The 18,992-nt window shown below is 38.6% G+C and overlaps 1 protein-coding gene and 1 long non-coding RNA gene across 10 annotated transcripts in view; one reads left to right on the top strand and one right to left on the bottom strand.

The window, feature by feature from the left end:
* The window catches only part of AKT3 (AKT serine/threonine kinase 3), a 109,185-nt gene that overhangs the window by 65,068 nt on the left and 25,125 nt on the right, over nucleotides 1–18,992 (top strand). For all 6 annotated transcript variants that reach the window (XR_013983605.1, XR_013983606.1, XM_080997750.1 and 3 more), the window contains exons 4-9: nucleotides 2,173–2,284; nucleotides 3,818–3,962; nucleotides 9,349–9,480; nucleotides 10,418–10,483; nucleotides 12,638–12,706; nucleotides 14,299–14,421. Coding sequence is in view for 4 of the 6 variants with exons in the window: in XM_080997750.1 (XP_080853876.1) it covers nucleotides 2,173–2,284; nucleotides 3,818–3,962; nucleotides 9,349–9,480; nucleotides 10,418–10,483; nucleotides 12,638–12,706; nucleotides 14,299–14,421 (647 nt within the window). In the remaining 2 variants the exon portion in view is untranslated. The remainder of the gene's footprint in view (nucleotides 1–2,172; nucleotides 2,285–3,817; nucleotides 3,963–9,348; nucleotides 9,481–10,417; nucleotides 10,484–12,637; nucleotides 12,707–14,298; nucleotides 14,422–18,992) is intronic.
* On the bottom strand, nucleotides 3,478–17,284 carry LOC308472704. Of its 4 annotated transcripts, none has more exons than XR_013983646.1 (6): nucleotides 16,985–17,284; nucleotides 16,165–16,333; nucleotides 10,872–10,962; nucleotides 9,522–9,897; nucleotides 7,874–8,002; nucleotides 3,478–3,621 (listed from the first exon to the last, which is right to left on the bottom strand). It is a non-coding gene; the product is annotated as an uncharacterized lncRNA (long non-coding RNA). The 4 variants fall into 4 exon arrangements; XR_013983647.1 differs by having other exon boundaries at nucleotides 9,522–9,894; XR_013983648.1 differs by lacking the exon at nucleotides 9,522–9,897.

Below are 18,992 nucleotides of genomic sequence, written 5' to 3'. Positions count from 1 at the left end.
AGGGATGTGGTAAGGAAAATCACTGTCATTTTTACACATAATTCTAAACCATGGTTTAGTGCTACGTGCATGAGCCTCTCCTCCTTTGGCATGGTCACAATAGATTAGAAGCTTTTGCTTTTAAACTATCCAGAGCCCTTTTTGTGTCCAAATTTAGGAAACTCTGGATATTTTAAAGTATAATTTAGCCAGGCCAGGCTCAAACTTGTGTTTTTAGTTCTGAAGTGTGGGTGGAGATATGCCATAGCAAGATGGGAGATGGGAGCACACAAGCATAAACCTCATTTTTTTTGGTGCTAAATTATGGTTTAATGTTACATCTAAGACAAAACAGTTGTTTCATCTTATAGAAATGATCCTAGTGGTTCAGAAAAACTTTAAAATAATGTTCACCATCCTGGACATGGAACAGAAAAAGGGGAAACTTTTTCACACTTGGAATATTTTGCTAACATATTCCTATTTATTATTGTGACAGTGTCTGATCACTCCAGTTATTAAATTCTTAAAACTCTTATGACTGCAATTGTCTTGAATAATACTTAGAATGAAAGCTGTAAAATAATGATCCATATTTCTTGGTTGTAGATAACTATCATGCTGGGCCTTCCTGTTTTTATTGGCTCGCTCATCTTTTTCAGTGATACTCTAGAGTTCCAACTGTTTTTTAATTGAGATTCATCTTTTTAATTACATTTGTTTATGTATAGCAGCAAACTTGAAGAGGAGATGATTGCAGTGTTCACTTGGTAGTGACCCAGCAATGGCTTGAACATTCTGAGCCAGTACCGATCGCCAGATTAATACATTTTGTACATTTCATTATTTTCCAACATTCTTTTTCTATAGGTCCATACAGTTTTCATTTATTAATAAAGAATATTATAATAGTCCTTCATAGCTTTGTTTATTTAAGGGGAAGACATCTAGCTCAGAGATGGAGCCCCATGCTTTGGATGCATAAGAGTTCAGGTTCGAACATTATTAAGCATGATTATCATAATCAAAACTAGTGAAAAGAGATACATTTTAACTTGGTGGTGAAAGTATGCTAATGTCAGCGCAAGACAGCTCTTGCTGGGAGGAGCATCCCATAGATGAAGGCCCCTACTGAAAAATGCCCTTTCCCTTGTTGCCACTCTCCAAAGCTCTCTGATAGGGGACATCAGGAGAAGGGCTTAAGATGATGAACTTAGTGAGTTTTAACATGCATGTATGTGAAAATTTGATCATTCTATTTATCCATAGAGCAATACAAAGTAATTGAGTGGCTTTATTTATTTGATACATGTCACCTTCAACATAATGCTCCATGGGTGGCTAACAGAGTAGTGAGAAACAAAATGTACATTTTTTAAAATAAAAAAAAATGCATACGAACTAATACAGCAAATTAAAACAGCAACAGCTGGTAAACTCAAACTAATACAGCAAATTAAAACAGCAACAGCTGGCAAAATCAAACTAATACAGCAAATTAAAACAGCAACAGCTGATAAACTCAAACTGTTCTAAGTTAAATAATGCTTATGATAGCAGTGCTTAGAAGCCTGGAACAACACAAATGTTTTTGTCTGGTACATAAATGACAGTAATGAGATCTCTAGGTGGGCATCCTTGGAAAGGGCATTCCAAAGGTGACGAGCCACCACAGAAAAGACTCTCCAGTTGCTACGTTCCACGCTGTAGGGACATGCAGAGAAAGACTTGGGATGATCTAAATGGATGAGCAGATTGAAGAAGGAAGTGCAACAGATATCTGGGTCCTAAGCCATGTAGAATTTCAAAGGTTAAGAGTAGCATTTTGAATTGAGCTCTGAAATTCACCGGCATCATTAGAGTTGTTTCACTACAACCAACCTAGCAGGGACCTCACCTGTTTTCCAAGATGTTTATAGTCAGAGGCTATGAGAATACATCTGCAAGAGATTACATCCCTTGGCTGCAGCTCACCAGGCCCTGTAGATTTGTATTAATTTAAAGTTCCCTCACTACCTCTTTTCCTAGCATGGGCTGCAGCTCCCTCCTTGCATCATACATTCTAGTAATGCAGCCTTAAGTACTAATGTGTAATAATGTGTTGGATTGATATAAAAAGTATATGTACTTGGAACATATCACCATATTATAAAAAGCAGCATCTTAAAAATGTTTCTCCACCCCCCTCCCCAGAATGCCAGCTAATGAAAACAGAGAGACCAAAACCAAACACATTTATTATCCGATGTCTTCAATGGACCACTGTGATAGAAAGGACATTTCACGTAGATACGCCAGAAGAACGGTAAGAAATGAATGAAAGTGTTTCTTGTTATATAGGCAAACTTCTATAAGGAAAAGATTTGCTGCAACTTCTAGTTTTGTGTGACACTTTCAGACTTTGTGTGCATTTCTTTCAAAAGATGTGAATAAGTATACACAAAATATTTCTAATTCACAGATAGGATCTTTAATGTTTTTATAACATTTTAGTTGGCTTTATAATATTTCAGTCTTTTGTATTATTAATACATAGTTAGTTTATTTAATTAAAAAGGTGTGTTTTACCCTATAAGTATAAAGTATCAACATACAGGAAGATATAGTAGTTGATGTTGATTGCAAGTTTGCAATTTATTGTAATAATGTATTGTAATTCATTAATGTTGAGTTCTGCTGTATTTTGCATTGTCAATTGGGTTCTGGTAACCACTGGCTGCTAAATTGCATATTGATTTGTGTTTCCTTTCATTATTCTCTACATTTAACTTTATCCCTAACTTTATCAGTGTATTCATAAATTTAATATATTCTAATTGTTCTTATAACTTGATTCTAAATATTAGTCAGAAGAAAAATTCCAGTACCATCAATTAATTGACACACTTTCCAAGGTCCCTGTACTACTTAGAGTAAATACTGATTCTCCTAGTTATTCCACTTCCTCGGTTAAGTGAATATAGTTGCCTGTCCAAGCATGAAACGGGGTGATTCGCTTCAGTAGTATTCACTAGGAAATAGCTGACCCAGCTTGACAAAACATGAAAAACCTATGTTTTTTGTAGTATGCTACTACCTTACAGTATCAGCCAGTGATTTCCTCAGCAGGAGTGCTGTGGAAGGGTCTGACGTGTGCCTATGACAACTTATCCAATGCTCTATGCCCAGAGTGGGGAGGAAGCATTGATCCCACCCCTCTCTACCAGCTACTGAGCAGGGGTATCTTTAGGAGGAGGGAATAAAGATGTTTTTGGGTGGATTATTGTTTTTGTTGTTATGGTATGTGTTTCTGTGATTTTATATTTTAAACCACACTGTGATCTTCAGGTGAGGGGCAGTATAGAAATTTAATCAATACTAATAATTTTTATATAAACTATATAGTATCAGGATATTGCAGGTCTGGTTTTTTAAAATTCAGAAAAGCTTTTGGGTAAAGAGCAAATCTGAGTACAAATCTCCAACATAGCTTAAAAGATTGGACAGGATACACAGACATTTGCAATACCATTCAATTCTTATGAAATAGTCTTTTGCTGTAGATCTTTGAATATGTGGTATTTGGTCCAGTTGATTCCTTACATCTGCTGTTAAGCATGTAGCTCTCTCATGGGCACAGCTTTCTGATCATGGGAAATCTGCCTGTGGAAAGTCAGCACAAAAGGAAATACTTGAGCACAGGGTGCAATGTATACAGGAAAGGCAAATGCAGTAGGTGATTTGATTGCCCTCCATTTTTTCTATATTTTACGTGGTTTATGTATGTATTCCCTCATGTCCCTTTTAGTTGTATATTTATGAAATGTATTTATTAATAAAACTGACTTATTTTTGATAGGGAAGAATGGACAGAAGCCATCCAAGCAGTAGCAGACAGGCTTCAGAGGCAGGAAGAAGAAAGAATGAACTGTAGTCCAACCTCACAGATTGATAATATAGGAGAGGAGGAGATGGATGCTTCCACAACCCACCATAAAAGGAAGGTAATTGGAGATTCCTTCCTACATTTTAAAAGTGTGATCTTACTGCATTGGCATATTTCAGCTTGTAATTTATGGTGAGCTCAGTTCTCCAGTAATTTTGTGAATTTCATTATAATAAATTTGGAAAGCTCAAATTCCAGAAATTCTAATGGCAGCATTGTGCTTAACTCCTTCTAAATTGCCATTCCATATCAGACACAATGACAAATGATGCTTTGTTCATGATATTGTCATTCTTGTTATTGTAACTGTTAAAATAAATTTAAAGATCTGTATGCCTGGCAACTAAAAATACGCTATCTTTGCGTAAATTATTACTTCTTCAAACAGAGAACTGTACTGTTAAAATATATTGTATTGATTCTGAAAAGGATTGCCATTTCAGTGGATTGACCCTTACCTTCCGACCCAGTGACCAAGCAGCCTCCAAGACTGCTGTAATCAGTTGCAGTGTTTCCCCACAAAAGGCCACAAGCCCATGGTTTCCTGGCTAGTTGAGAGCTCTTAGCTGTTTGGCCATGGTCACATGGCCATGCATCCCTGAGCTATCTTGGGCACAGCTGCCTGTGCTAAGGACAGTCTCATCAGTGCAGCACTGTAACATTTGTGGATCATTTCCATAGATTACACTTGGCATATTTTGGACTTTGCGGTAACTGTAGGGTCTTGACTATGGGGTGTTCGTAAATTGTATCATACCACAAGTGCAATATTAAATTTAGAGCTGATATGAAATGTTTTGTTACAGATGTTGAAATGTGACAGCTAGCTGAAAACTTGCCAAACAATACAAACTGCAGATGGAAAACAATTTTCAGAAGCCAGAATGTAATCAGTGTCAAATATACTTCTTTTAAGACCAATAAATACTGTTTCAGGTGTTACTAACACAAAACCTTTCATGTAGGTTGTCTTAATATTCAGCAGGTATTAATAGCAGACAACAAAGAAATTTTTAAAATCATATGAATTTATGTCACCATTCAAAATACCTTCCCATTCAGCTTATACTATGTAAAAACAATTTAAAACCATATTAAAACTCAAACTATATGCTAGTAATAATAGCAGTGGTGGAACCTTTCAAATATTTTAATTCATTTCTATCAGCCAGTTATCTTAATAAAAATAGAGGCTTCTGCCTCTTAGGCACCTTTACTAAAATCAGTAATGAATAAAAACATTTTAGTGCCTTCCTAAATGATAGTAAGGAAGGGACTGATTGTATCTGTCAAGATGAGGAATTATTCAGAGTTAATTCAGGTCTGTATTATATTAAAGAATAATATTGCTTGTTTACTGCAATAAACCCAGATGCCAACTTTGCTGCCACATACACCCGGACAACACCATTACTGGCCCCAACAACATCACACATACCATCTCGGGACTATTCAATTGCTCATCATCTAACATTGTGTATGGCATCAAATGCCAACAGTGTCCTTCAGCTCTCTATATTGGACAAACAGGCCAAACCTTACGCCAAAGAATAAATGGACATAAATCTGACATCAAGAATCACAAAACAGAGAAACCAGTAGGAGAACACTTCAATCTCCCAGGACATTCTATACAAGATCTCAAAGTAGCTGTTTTACTACAAAGGAATTTCAGAAATAGACTGGAAAGAGAAGCTGCTGAATTGCAACTCATTACCAAACTTAAAACCATGGAGAGACCTGGTTTGAACAAAGACATTGGATTCTTATCCCATTATACATGACTAAGCCATTTCTCACCTTCTCACCCCTTGCCTTTTCCTGTAAGATCTATTACAGTCGTTAAGAGTCGTCAGCAGGCTCATCTCAGCTATCTGCCAATCTCCCATTCCCACCACCCTTCTGAGTAATACCCCTCCCCACCTTCTCACTATATAGAAGGATCTGGCAACTTCTGTTTCAGTGTATCTGAAGAAGTGTGCTTGCACACGAAAGCTCATACCAAGAACTAACTTAGTTGGTCTTAAAGGTGCTACTGGAAGGATTTTTTTTATTTTGAAATGAAAAAGGTATTTAAATATACCTTCCTGAAGAAACCAGAGGCCTTTCTCCTGGGCATGGTCGGCCAATTGGTGCCAAAGAAGGATAGAACTTTCTTTATGTTGCTACAACCAGCAGCAAGAATACTTATAGCAAAGCATTGGAAGACACAAGATCTACCCACCAGGGAAGAATGGCAGATGAAGCTGATGGACTACATGGAACTGGCGGAAATGACTGGCAGAATCTGAGACCAGGGAGAAGAGTCGGTGGAAGAAGATTGGAAAAAATTCAAAGTATACTTACAGAAACATTGTAAAATTAATGAGTGTTAGAAGGATGCTGGAACGAAGCTATATTGTTTTAGTAGAAATGCAACAAAGAATTAAGTAAAAGCTGATTGATAACGGGTTAAAATGAAAAAATTTAAGGTTAGACCGTTAAGATAAATTATAGAAAAAAAATTAAGAAAGATGGAAAGAATTGCTGAAATAGTGAATCGAACTAGAATACAAAAAAAGGGAGGTGTGAGGAGGTCGATGAAACAAGTAAAGGAAAGGTAAAGATATGGAATATTGGATGTGTGTTTTAGTTCTCTTTTTGTTGTATTGTTGTATTGCTTTTCTATGTTTTTTTTTCTTTTTTATTGTTGTCTTTTTTCTTTTTTCTGTAATTTTTAAACTTTTAATAAATATCATTATATTTAAAAAAAAGATTTTAGTTGTTAATACTATATCATAGTATATTTAGGGGTTTCCAGTGTGGTATGCCCACCAGTACCTCCTATGGCACTTGCAAAAGGTGTTGATAAATATCCCCTCAAAACCCCACAATTCTGCAAGACTGTTAGCTTTTCCTGTTCAGTTCCTGTTTGCACTGACTCATCCTCTCCTACATTGAGCATACCCCCTTAAATGTGCCTATATTTTGTTGGATACCAGGATTGAACATCCATTCTCCCATCCATTTTAATATCTCAATATCTCAATATCATTGATTGTTGTACATAGTTAATGTTATACATTAGCTTTGTCACATATTTCTATGTCTAAGACCAGTGATTTTTTGTAGCAGATGGTACTCTTATGTGAAGAACATAATCAGATTATGAAACAAAGAAAGACAAGTGCTCTGTTCCGAGGAATAAATCTGTACAGGAAACAAAGTATTTATTTAAGTTAAATAAAAAATTGTTTTATCATCATTAATCTGATTTTGCTTCAAAGCTTTTCCTTTCAAACGCATTTTTAAGTATCAAGAATCCCCCCCCCCCCAATTCTTTTGCCTATTGTGGCATCAAATAGTGCATAGGAGATCAGGTGGTTCTGCCATGCTTGTGGCATTGGAGCAAAGAGACAAGCCACCCCTGAACCATGTGTGAGTCCACCAACAGCTGTTGGTTCTATTGTGTTTGCATCTGCATTATAATTTTGGTACAATGGAGCCATGTAGACAGGGTGCTGTATTTCAGTGGGCATTATTACTAACTTAAGTCCATTGATTTCAGTGGGTCTACCCTGAGTATGGACGCGGGTGGCACTGTGGTCTAAACCACTGAGCCTAGGGCTTGCCAATCGGAAAGTCGGTAGTTCAAATCCCCGCAACAGGGTGAGCTCCTGTTGTTCGGTCCCAGCTCCTGCCCACCTAGCAGTTCAAAAGCACGTCAAATTGCAAGTAGATAAATAGGTACCGCTCCGGCGGGAAGGTAAACGGCGTTTCCGTGTGCTGCTCTGGTTCACCAGAAGCGGCTTAGTCATGCTGGCCACATGACCCGGAAGCTGTATGCCGGCTCCCTCAGCCTATAGCGCAAGATGAGCGTGCAACCCCAGAGTTGTCCGCGACTGGACCTAATGGTCAGGGGTACCTTTACCTTTACCTTTCACCCTGAGTATAGCTTAGTGAGACCCATGTTATTGATAAATCAATTACATGGTAGTGATAAATGATGATAGAAGTTGCAGTCCAATAACTTCTGTAGGGCACCATCTTGAGTTCCCTTGCCCTAGGCTGTTCATCTGCTTGGAAAATTTCTGAGCCCTACTGATGAGAGCTCTTTAGCTGCAGGAAAAATAAACAAAGAGATGAACTTTGGATTTACTTTCCAAAAGCCCACAGGGACAGAACTTAACAAAACCTTATGAAGCATCCATAGAATACAAGGGGTAGCTTTAACTGCTATGCATTCTTAATGTGTGTTCTAGTCAGATATTTCTCTTTAAACAAAAAAAGTCGATTAAACTTGAGGATATGTATTCGGAAACAAAATAGTGAATAGCTGTCTGTTTAGGGTTCTTTGTGGGCATACAAAATTCCTGACACTCTAGGTGGCACTGTTGCACTATAGCAGATCAAAAGAGTTTGTTACACCTGGCATTCCAGTTACTAAGGTTCCAAACAATAGTTAACTTTCAGATATTTGGAAAGCTATCATTTATGCCCAACCTATAACTAAAATGTCCCAAGTTCCACCCAAGATGGTCAGGTGCAAAAAAGGACAGGCTCCTACAATTTGGTTTTGTAGAAAAGGTGATTTGAGCTCATGACAAGCTACAACTTGCTGAAATTCCCTCTTCATTACAAATATTAAAGATTCAGTAACACTGTTCTCTTTCCCACCTGACCACCAACAAGGAAACATATTTTAATCAATCCTTAGTTGCCAAAGCTGTCCCCCTTCCTTTTTTTGAAGCTTTTTCTTCAATGAGATTATTCCATAATAAAATCCCTCTTTCTGTTGTGAAACTTCTTATAGCAGACAAGGTTTGTGTACTGATGTTTTGATTTTCTAAGGCCTTGTTTAGATTGCTGAAATTTTATTTTTGTTCTCTTATAACAGATAAAACAAACAATTTGCAAACTCTGTACTCAAAATAAACAAGCTGATTGTTGGCATTATGCTGCAGTCTGTGACTGGCATGGTATATGATCAGCACTCCATGTACATTCAGAAAATCTGCCCATGTGGAGCTTCAGAGCCAGCAGCATTATGGTGTTAAAGAAAGCTTAGTGAGCTGTCGTATTTCTGCGTCCCTTGGCTCCTCTGCAGTTCATAATCATTTTTAAACTGGCATCAACAACAATCAGTCAAAGCTAATAATTATTCTTATGTGTAATGTATAGTCACTTATGGAATATAGGTTCACTGACATTTTATACATGGGCACATCTCCCGGGTGCAAACAACTGTCCATACATATTGGTCGTTCTTGAAACAAACAAGGGAGCTAAAAATGTGACCTTACAACAGAGGTTTTTTTCTGTTTGGAACTTCATCCATGTGGTCTATACACTTGTGCCTTTTTCTTGGTAATTGTGGTGTTTCATGGCAGGACAGCAGCATTTTAATGAATACAACATCTGCAAGGTGTAAATCCTATTAATTCCTAGTCTTGTGCTCCATACAGACAATGAATGATTTTGATTACTTAAAACTACTTGGCAAAGGCACGTTTGGCAAAGTTATTCTGGTTCGAGAGAAGGCAAGTGGAAAATATTATGCTATGAAGATTTTGAAAAAGGAAGTTATTATTGCAAAGGTACACTTCTATATTTAATACACTATTACTTATAAATATACCTGTGTGCTGAAAATAGCTTAATTTGAGACTGTTGGTGATGACCCAAGTGGGTTGGGTAACCTCACTCTTTGTGTGATGGAGGCAAAGAACTCAGGGAGGCAGGATTAGTCCCCTCAGTTTTTTCTATCCTGCCTGACAGATCCGATCGTTTTCTCCCGGCTCTCACTGATCTTCCTTTCAGCGAAGTTCTTCTACTTTCAAATATTCATTATTTTTCTGGTGTTTTCCAGTTCCCTCCTATTCCTCTTTCACTTTCTTGTTGTGTTTGATTTCTGACTTTACTCAGTTTTTACTCAGTTTTTTTTCCTTCCTCTGCTACAAATCTTGTTGGTATAGACCTTATCTATAAGACAAATCTTGAAAGTTGTCTGCCTGCTGACATAGCAGTAGAATTACTTAGAACAAATTAACAAGTGGTTGAAGGAATCATGATTTGTTAATAGTTTGCAGCAATTTTCACCAGTCCAGGTTGCCCACGTGATGCTGCATCCATGTTTTTTTGTTTTTTAGGAGTGACCAAACCATTAGTTAGCATATGAAGCACCCTGAAAAGCTTAAAATTGTGGGTACAGTTAAGTGATTTGCAGAAGCTGTTGTGCTTAAGAAGTGATGGTGGCTGATGGACTCCATATCTGGGTGGGGGTACCTTAGGGGTTAGAGAGGTTGCATAGATATTGAGGACAAATACTTAGCACTTAACTAAACTTAAAAGCATTCCTATTGTCACAGTTGTGTCTTCTAATAGGAAAAACGTTGTGTGGCCTTTGCCCGTTCTGGTCCCCCCCCCCCATCCTCCTACCTTGCAAAGATACTGTGGGCACTTAAGTATTGTTGTTGTACAAATATATTTGTTTCAAATATTCATTACTACAGTTACATTTTTTTTACCCTTTAGGATGAAGTGGCTCACACACTTACAGAAAGCAGAGTACTGAAAAACACTAGACATCCTTTTTTGACGGTGAGTATAAATTATGATTTTAAGTGTAAAGCTATGTGAGAGGGAAAAGTTACAGGTTCCTGTCATCAGTATAGTACTGTTTCAATCCCTTCTTTGGGGTCATGTTTGACTTTTGCATGAGATATTGGAACATGGTTCATCTCTTAAACTTGCTGTTTCAGAGCCAGTGAAAGCAACATTTGTGTTGCAGTTCACCTTAAGTCAGATTTGAAATCAGTCTTCATACCACTGGGAGGAACGAGTAAATATTGTAGAACAGAACCTTGTCTTCTCTGCCAACTTCCTATTTGACTTTTGTTTTGATTCTTAGGGGGTAGAAGGAGGTGATAAATTCAGACCCATCTTTCTGTTTTACTGTGCACCAGGTTTGTGAGCCTCTTGTACTTACAGTATAAGAGAAGAGTTTTTTCAAAGATGATGTTTCTCATATTTGTGTCAGATGAATTCCTCTTTTCAGTGCTAGCTGGTGTTTTCACTACCTAATATTTCACAAGTTTATCTTCAGTATTGGTAAATATAGAAACTGTTAAAATATTCATATCATTTAAAAATTAATTCCATTCTGAAGAATTTCCAGACTTGTATAGGTAGTGACTCTATTCTATCAAGAAAGTCTTTCTCTAAGTAACAAATAATAACCACCAGTTAATGCCAGCCAGTATTCTAAAAGATCTATGTAAACAGGACATATACAGAACCCTGATAAATGCAGCCAGAAAGTACTCTGGAGCCTGATGATTTGCCATGTTGATGTCAGTTCCTTTGGTAAACCCATCCATTGCCAGGACCCAAGACATTTTTGGTCTTAAAGTATTTGCATCACCAGCTATGTTTTGAAGATTTGCCAATTACCAGTGTTAATGTCCACATGATGGTGCTGGACTAAACAGATGGAGGACATCAGCTCTTATCAACTTCATAAACTGTGACATGTTTATTTAAAAAGGAAATCGAAGCAGTAATGGGACCCTCCTTTACATCCTGATATATGTTTGGGTTGCAGTAGTCACAAGAACTATAAATTATGAGATAGGATTTAGAATGTACAAATTACAAATTACATTTCCCCCACCATTCTTTAAATGTTTCAAAGGGTAATCAATTGTGCTACTTTTTTTCCTTTGCTCCCAACTCATTCATCTAACTTATCCTAAGCTGTAAGGGAGTCTGTGGTGCAAAAACTATTAATACTGTCTTTGTACTTGAGAAATTTTCATGTTACAAAAAAACCCCCACCATTCTTCTGTAGTAGCTTCTAATTTGTGGAACTCTTCCCACTCGGTCACTTCTGGTGTTTTAGGATGAGTGTTTAGGAAAACACCCATATGTTTTCAACAGATCTTTTGAGTTTCAGTGGATGTTGTATTGGATGAATGCTGCTTTTGAACCTGTTGTGGTGGTAGTTTTAACTGTAAGATTGTTTTAATAGATTTGTGGAGTGAGATGGGACATGTGTTTGTTTTATTATTTTTAACCTGATTGTAGCCTCTTTTGATAGAAATAAAAGAAAAGCAGAATATAAATGTATCAAAATAAAGGAATAAATATACAGACTTGGTTAGATATTGATATTCAGATGCAAATGTTTGGAATCTTTCATTAATTCTATGACCATTAAAAATATATATTTTCCCAGTTCTTGGATTTGCAGTCATTACTGCTCACATCATATATAGGTATTTGTCAGCATGTGGTATAACTCTTGAGGATTTAATTGGTTTGCATACTGATTGAACTTGCTTTCAGTTGAATACTCTTTCTTGCCAAAAGAGATTATGCTTTTATGCACCTTATTTCTCCAGTCCTATGCTTATTGAGGTTGATACCCACCACCATATAAGCAGACATGCATTTCCCGTCCCCTGCTGCAGTCCCTACCACAATTTGCTTCAGAGAGCCCTCCAACACTCTGGAGTACATGGGGAGACTTTGGGGTGGGGGAGGAGAGGAACGGCAAGTCCCATTGTGCTTGTGAAAGTTCATTCCACTGACATCATTGAACATCTTAGTTGGAATAAGTCTTTGATCACAGTGTAGCTTACTTCTTAGCAGAAAGGTATCCAGTTGTGCTGCACATTAATTAAATAAAAAAGATGCAACCAAATGATATGAAAGCTATTCATAACTGCATTTTGTATTTGTTTTTTCTTTAAGTCTTTGAAATACTCATTCCAGACAAAGGACCGTTTGTGTTTTGTGATGGAATACGTCAATGGAGGAGAGGTAAGTCAGACAATGTGGTTTGTGGTGCTGTTCTGATCCCTTGAATTACAGATATTCATTTTTTTCTTTGTCCATATATTCCTTTGTTAAAACCACGAAAACATTAGTTTTGGCTGCTAGGCATGATGGCTGTTTTATATCCAGTATCAGAGGCAATATACCTCTGAATGTCAGTTGCTGGAGATCATGTTTCTGCTCAATGTCCTGTTTATTGTCTTCTCATAGGTCACCACAAGAACAGAATGCTAGGTGAACCTTTGGTGTGATTCAGCAGGGCTCTTCTTGTGCTCTTAGTTCATTATATATCTCCTGTTAGAAGTTTAAAGTGGGGATCCAGGGCCCTCCCTGGCCAAGTGCACTTCTCCTTATGCCAGAGTTTTTCATAAATAAATAGTGTCTTGAATTATTGCTAAATGGCAAAAAAAAAAAAAAAAAAGTTGTTACAAACTTTTCTTTCTTGCATCTCAGTGGCCAAGTCTAAAAAAATATTGAGCTTCTGAAGATTGCGTTTGGAAATAATTAAACATCACTTTGCTTCTTTTCATACTTTACTTTTGATTTTCCTCAATTTTGTCAGACAGTTTTGCCACCACTTTAGGCGTAGATGCTTCTCTTAAAGTAAATATTTTGTCTCTGTGTGAGGGAGATTGATTGTTAGTTGTTTGTACTAGAAATAGTCTACTTGCAGACAGGAATCAACTTCAGAACATGAAATTTCATCTGGAGGAAACTTGCAAGTTTCAGTCTTCAGTGTCTGGCTCTTACTTCCATACCCATCACTCCCTTCAGTGCTCTACAATAGAGTATAGTGAAGTTGGTTTTGCTAACCCTAGGTATTGTAAACTAGGTCTGGTGTTGGTGCAGATACAATGCTATACCGGATTTGCATTGTCTGAAAGAAAATATTAACTTCACGTGATTAGGCTGATGAAAATAGTTTCTGAGTGTTCCTGGGAACTTTTATAGCCATTCTTAAGAAATAAACTGGATTAATTTACTGTGCCTGCAATATACCATAAGCAGAGCTTTCCAAACTTTTCAAGTTGCTGACACACTTTTTGGACATGCATCATTTTGCGACATAGTAATTCAGTTTTACTAGCAAACTGGTGGTTAAATTTGTGTGACGCACCTACACACTGCAGCCAACACACTAACATGTCATGACACACAGTTTGGAAAGCTTTGTACTGCAGTACCTTGCAGTTGTGTGTATGAATAGTAAATAGTCCCAATGACTTCATTGCTAAAAAATAAAAATAAAAAATGGAGGGAGGGGACAGGGGAAGAAAAAAATTAGAGAATGATGATGATGCACTTTTTTCCTCTGGTAACTGAAGGTTAAATGGGTAGCAAGCAGAATGCCTTAAACAAGATTGGTATATTGATTAAAATGCTGATTTAACAGCTCGTTTTTTCCCCTTGGAAACCTGGAAAAGATAAGCCAGCTGCTGTCTAAGAGTGCTGAGTGTCCACTGAGAGTACACTATCTATCATCACAATATGGTGATGAGAGGTGTTTTATGTTTCTGTTAATTTCCCCCACTAAATCAGTAATTATTGCAATCCTGTCCCTGCTGTTTACCCTGCAGCTGTTTTTCCATTTGTCGAGAGAGCGGGTGTTCTCTGAGGATCGCACACGCTTCTATGGTGCAGAAATTGTTTCTGCTTTGGACTATCTGCATTCTGGAAAGATTGTGTACCGTGATCTCAAGGTAAAAAAAGAGAAGTAATCAAAATGTTGTTTTTGAAAAGACTATTGGGACAAACACAAAGTAATTATAAAGTTACACTGTTTTGAGAAAAGTAACTAGCCGAGGAAAAAAAGTGCACTGTAGATTGAAGTTCAGCAAAATACCCAATGCCCAATTTCAATCTATAATATCTGTATTCTGTTATTTATTTAAGCAATTGATATGGAAGGTTGGTCCTTGTTATGTGAATGAAGATGAATATGTATGTTGTGTACTTGGCTGGAATGAGGTGATTCATCATGTGAATGTTCATATAAGTAAAAAAGGCCCCCATACAGCCTCAAAATCTTGTAGTGCAGCAGAACCCTTGGTGCCTTATGTTCGTGAGTTAGCTTCTCCGAGAAAACAATATATAGTTTTTTTATTCCACATGTCTAGTGTAATATTCAATGCATCCTTCAGCCTTCGGTTATAGATAGGTAGTCTTGTGAGTAGGAGGAATATAATTAAAGAATTGAACAGTAGGGTGTAACTGGGTCTTTAGTTGCTTGTTTACTAATTATGGATGTAATGTTCCTCAACCTTTGATCCCAGAAAACAGAATCAAAATGACAGTCCCAAACATATGCCAGTAAGTGCCAATATTAGAGTGGTCCCACCAACAGCTATTAGATCCTAGACCCAAGATATGAGCAAGCCTGGCTGGTGTGTCAAACTACACTGGTGCACCACTTTGAGAGTGTTCTCCTGTGCGTTGGCAGAAACTGAAGAGAAGGGGCTCAATAGACCAGATTCTCGCTGAAGTATTTTCATGCAAGCACTGACCTCAGCAGAGAAGAAGCAACATAAGGGCAATTCCATGCAGGACTTAGGCTGAGCAATGCATGAGGGCTAAGCTTAGATGTTGCCTGTTATATAGGAACTGGAGCTCTGTTTCAGAAACTGGTTCTGTCTTCACTGAGAGGAGGCTCTTCATTTAAAGGGCCCCAGTCTTCTTCAACAAACTTTCACTCCAATGGGGTAGTGATGAGTAGAATCACTGAGCCAAAGGAGAGTAACACAAGAGTGACATCCACACCATACATTTAAAGCACTTAACTTTCTCCAAAGGATCCTGCGAACTGTATTCTACCCCTCATAGGACTACAATTCCATGCTCTCTTAACAAACTACAGTTCCTAGGATTCTTTGGGGGAACCCATATGTTTTAAATATATGGTGTGGATGTGACCAGCATCTGTAGACCAAGGGGGTACTGACTTCATAGGCTCTTGTTGAAGTGCTTCCAGTAGGTAACTATATGTATATTAGACGTGCTCCAAATCTTAAGTTCTGGCAAGGGGTAACAATATTATTGATCCATGTTGGCACTACAGTCTGCCACTGGTAAGATTAGGTGGATTTCTGAACCCACAGAAGGAAGTATCTGAATATCTGGAACTCTAGTTTGGGTGTGCTGATACTTCCATGAAATTCTTTTATGAGTTTGCCCATCCTTCTATGCTAATATTCATTTCCAAATATTGTAGTGTAGTAGATCTTATTTGGCAGAGCATCACAAGAATCCTTATTCACAGATTGGCAAGAGCAATGACATCTGTAATCTCATTAATTGGCAGATCTCATTTCTCCCCTACTGTTCATAATACAGCAAAGAGTTTTGCATCACAATGAATATAGTTATTTCATATAATCAGACATTTTTTCCTTTAAATTTATAACACAATCTTAGTTATAAGGACTGTGCATCTTTCAAGTACTTACCCTGAGTGATATGAGTGTACCAGGAAGAGGTTCATCATCACAACTGGTGTTTGGAGAATGTCATATACCATCGTCCCTCTTCCCGTTTTGTAGGATGTTTTGTAAGAATGTGAATCTGGTAGTCTGTGCTCTAGTTTCCATTTTATTTGTATGCCTTTTTAAAAACAGCCTGTGAAAGGTTTTGGTAGGTTTCACGTGACATTGAAGGAATAAGGAGTAAGTTAATTTTCTCACTGGTACATGGAGGGCAGTCCTGTTCCTTGGGATGGTCCCTCTTTCTTGCTGTGGCAAGCAGGATCCAGAATCTTATTTCCTTCTCACCCAGGGGAATGGGCCATCCAATTCACCAGATTGGTCCTGCCTGTTGCTTTGATTGGCTGTGTCCTTAAGGACCTAGTAATATTGGGGGTTCTTTCTTTCTTTCTTTCTTTCTTTCTTTCTTTCTTTCTTTCTTTCTTTTCTGTACCCCTTCTTCCTACCTCCAGCCTCTCTCTTTTTTTGGTTCCTAAACTCCAATTCCCTACTTCCCTGCTGCTCCCCTTTCCCCTGTTTCCCTTCTACCCACCTAGAAGCCCTAGCCAGCAGGAAGCAACTAGCTGTAGGTAGTGTGGGGGGTACCACCCACCCACTCCTTACTCATGCGTGGTGCGGAATGGCTGCAGGAGGGGGGGGGGGGACAAAGCTTTTGGAAAGTGGAAAGGTGGCTGCTTCTTTACTTGGTGCTTCAGTGCCCCCTTGCAGAAATGATTACAGAGCAGCTGCCAGGAAGGCATGTGGGGGCATGGAGCAGTGATGGGTCCTTCTTAGTGCTTTAGCATACCTTTTCTTAAAGCAGTGGAAGGGCAGCTGACCTTCATGCAGCAGAAGGCCGGCAATGGTGTCCAAAGCTCCAGCTGCACCAAGCAATCCCCTCTCCCATCACATGAATGGTATCAATTTGCGAGCTCCACAGCCGTGAGTGGAGCATTGCTTTCAGAGCACAGCCATGTGTACGAGCTCTCTTTGTGATGTTTAGTGGGGGTTCATTGGGTAACCAGGTGACCACGTTCACCATTTCCTATTGGATGAAAGAGGCTACTGTCCACTCATATTGGGCTGTGGGGAAATCACCTGGAGAAGGTGGTAGCAGCTCATTCTCTATGTCAGCTGTCTATAAGGGCACAGAATCATAGAATTGTAGAGTTGGAAGGGACTCTAAGGGTCCAACCCCCTGCAGTGTAGGAACTCAGCTAAAGCATCCATAACAGATTGCCACCCAACCTCTGTTTAAAAATCTCCAAGGAAGGAGTGTTCACAACCTCCCAAGAGATAACGTTCCACTGTCAAACAGCTCTTACTGTCAGAAAGTTTTTCCTGATGTTTAGTTGGGATGTCCTTTCTTGTAACTTGAAGCCATTGGTTCAAGTCCTACCTTCCAGAGCAGGAGAAAACAAACTTGCTCCATCTTTCATGTGACAGCCCTTTAGATATTTGAAGATTGCTATCACATCTCCTCTCAGTCTCCTCTTTTCTAGGCTAAACATACCCAGCTCCTTCAAGCGCTCCTCATAAGGCTTGGCTTCTAGACCCTTGATCATCCTAGTTGCCCTCCTCTGCATACGTAACAGCTTGTCAACATCCTTAAATTTTGGCACTCAGAATTGGACATATTATTCCAGGTTTGGTCTGAACAAGGCAGAATAGAGTGGTACTATTACTTCCCTTGATCTAGACACTATACTTCTCTTGATCCAACCTAGAATAGCATTTGCCTTTTTTTTGCTGCTGCATCACACTGTTGACTCATGTTAAGCTGGTGGTCCACCAAGACCCCTAGATCCTTTTCACATGTACTGCTAGTAAGCTAGCTGTCCCCCATCCTATATTTGTGCATCTGGTTCTTGCTGCCTAAGTGCAGAACCTTACATTTGTTCCTATTGAAATTCATTTTGATGACCTGCGCCCAGTTCTCTATCTCAGAGATATGTAGGGTGACTATATGGGTGTCTCTACACTTTTGCTGAGCATTACAGAATTGATGCCTTTTGACTCCCATTGTTTACAGTTGATGTTTATCCTATAGTGGGGTGTTTCATAGCAGGTAGAGGGTCTTTCTCACTTTGCCAGTTGGCCTGGTGGTTGAGGATTCTGGATCCAGAAGGAGGAACCATTCCAAGGAATAGGGCTGCCTTCCATTTTCCACTGGGAGCAAAAGGTCACACAGTAAGCAAACGTCTGTTTTCTAGAACAGGCAAGAGGTAGGAAGCCTCCACCCTGTGGGCCTAATTAGGCCCATCAGGCTTCCCCATTTGGCCCACAGTGTCATCTCTGACATGCCAAACCATACCCACTTTCCCAACATCAGCTGTACATTGCCTAGAGACTATTGTAGTTAAACAGTATATAATTTTGTTTTAATAATAATGTAATATATGATGTCAAAAAACCTGGCTCAGCCAAAAGGGGATTTGCAGGAACAGCTCATTGGTGGTGCCTGTAAATCCCTGGGCAATGTCCTGGGCAACATAGTGCTTTAAAAGGGGCTTCTGAAGAGTCCTTGGTGCTGGGAGATCACTTGATGTCATTGTGACATTGGGGGATCGGCAGGTGGATGACTGCACCCACCTGAAAAGCTTGGCCTGCCGGGGTGAGGCAGATAAGAGTCTGATCTACTGACCAGATCCAGTTCCCCATTCCTGTTCTAGAATCTAGCAGGTTTATACATTTCGTTTTATGCTGCTAGCATGATGTGATAACATATTCTTCCATGATTATATATGATTTCTGCACAGTTCAGAATACTATTATTTGGCTAAATGACACAGTATATTTTGTCCATATTTTCTATC

This window comes from Podarcis pityusensis (assembly GCF_964106645.2).
Source record: "Podarcis pityusensis genome assembly, chromosome: 3".
Classification (NCBI taxonomy): Eukaryota; Metazoa; Chordata; class Lepidosauria; order Squamata; family Lacertidae; genus Podarcis; species Podarcis pityusensis.
Note: the sequence above shows the minus strand (reverse complement) of the source record. Positions and strands in the feature narration are given on the sequence as shown.